General features: G+C 69.8%; 1 protein-coding gene across 1 annotated transcript in view; it reads right to left on the bottom strand.

Annotated features, from left to right (window-relative positions):
• Nucleotides 1-550: 550 nt before the first annotated feature.
• Nucleotides 551-1,260, bottom strand: part of EMIHUDRAFT_113996 (hypothetical protein) — a gene marked incomplete at both ends in the record, with an annotated part of 1,942 nt that continues 1,232 nt past the window's right edge. Inside the window, 2 exons of the mRNA XM_005781286.1 lie at nucleotides 551-628; nucleotides 748-1,068. Coding sequence (XP_005781343.1) covers nucleotides 551-628; nucleotides 748-1,068 — 399 coding nt within the window. The remainder of the gene's footprint in view (nucleotides 629-747; nucleotides 1,069-1,260) is intronic.

Genomic DNA, 1,260 nt, shown 5'->3' with positions numbered 1-1,260 from the left:
GTTGGCTCCATCGGCCCGAGTGATTGCTTGCTTCTTGAGCGCCAGCTTTCAGCCCTCTGCTGAGAACCAGGCCGAAGAGCGGCTGAGACCTTCCGTGCTATCAAGAGCGCAGCCATCCCCCTCTGATCCCGTTCCCGCCCCGCCACGCCGCCCCTCCCCGCACCTCCTGCCCCCCCCCCCCCACCCACCCCCACACACGCTCACACCTACACCCCACCCCACCCCACCCCACCCCACCCCACCCCACCCTCCCCTCCCTGGCCTTGCGCCTTTTTGGCAGCCTTCTTGACCGGCGTCTGCGGACGGGACGGGCGGCGGGGGATAGGGGTGTGTGTGTTGGTGTGGTGTGGTGTGGTGTGGGTGTGGGTGTGGGTGTGAGCGTGTGTGGGGGTGTGTGGGGGGGGGGGGGCAAGAGGAGACGGGAGGTGTCGAGAGCAGGAGCGGGCGAGGAGCCAGAGAGGAGCGGGCAGAGAGGAGTGGAGAGAGGAGCTAGAGAGGAGCTGGAGAGGGAGAGGGCTTGGGTCGGCACCTTCTTATATTATACCTTCTATTATTGCACCTTCTTCGCCGCCGCGAGCTTCGCTGCCGCCGTCTTCTTCGCCGCCGCCGCCTTCTTTGCATCGGCCGCCTGAAGTACACAGGAAGAGTGAAATCAGCGTCTCAAAGGCTGGCTAGTTGGAAGGTACCCCGCAGCCTTCAGACTGCAAGGCGGGGTGCGCGTGGGTGAGAGCAGGGCGAGAGAATTACCTTCTTTGCCGCCGCCGCCTTAGCTGCAGCCTGCCTCTTCGCGGCCGTCGCCTTTGCGAGTTTCGCCTTCGCCGCCGCCGCCGCCTTTGCCGCCGCCGCCCTCTTGGCTGCCGCCGCCTTGGCTGCCGCCGCCTTGGCTGCCGCCGCCTTGGCGGCGGAGGGTGACTTGCCGGCAAGCGAGGAGGCACGTGCGGGTGTCGGCTTCCTGGCGGCGGGAGACGTGGCTCGCGTCTTCGCCTTGGCCGCCTTCTCGGCCGCCGCGGTGGCCGGGAAGAGCCGCGCGTCCGCCGCAGCGATCGCCGCCGCCTGCCTGCTGGCAGCCTTGCTGGGAGAGGGGGTCGCGCGGGTCGGAGGCCGCGGCGCCGCCGTTACCCGGCGAGCGGCCGCCGGCCGGCTCTGCGCGGCGGGGCGGGAGGTCGACCCCTTTGAGGCGCGAGCCTGCGCCGCCCAGCCCCGCAGCACCGCACGCCTCCGCGCAAGTGCCTGGTTCGAGGAAGTAGAGGAGGCGGGAGC

The sequence above is a fragment of the Emiliania huxleyi genome (genome assembly GCF_000372725.1).
Source record: "Emiliania huxleyi CCMP1516 chromosome Unknown EMIHUscaffold_204, whole genome shotgun sequence".
In the NCBI taxonomy this organism is placed as follows: Eukaryota; Haptophyta; order Isochrysidales; family Noelaerhabdaceae; genus Emiliania; species Emiliania huxleyi.
The sequence above is the reverse complement of the archived record's forward strand: the minus strand, read 5'-3'. Positions and strand labels throughout refer to the sequence as shown.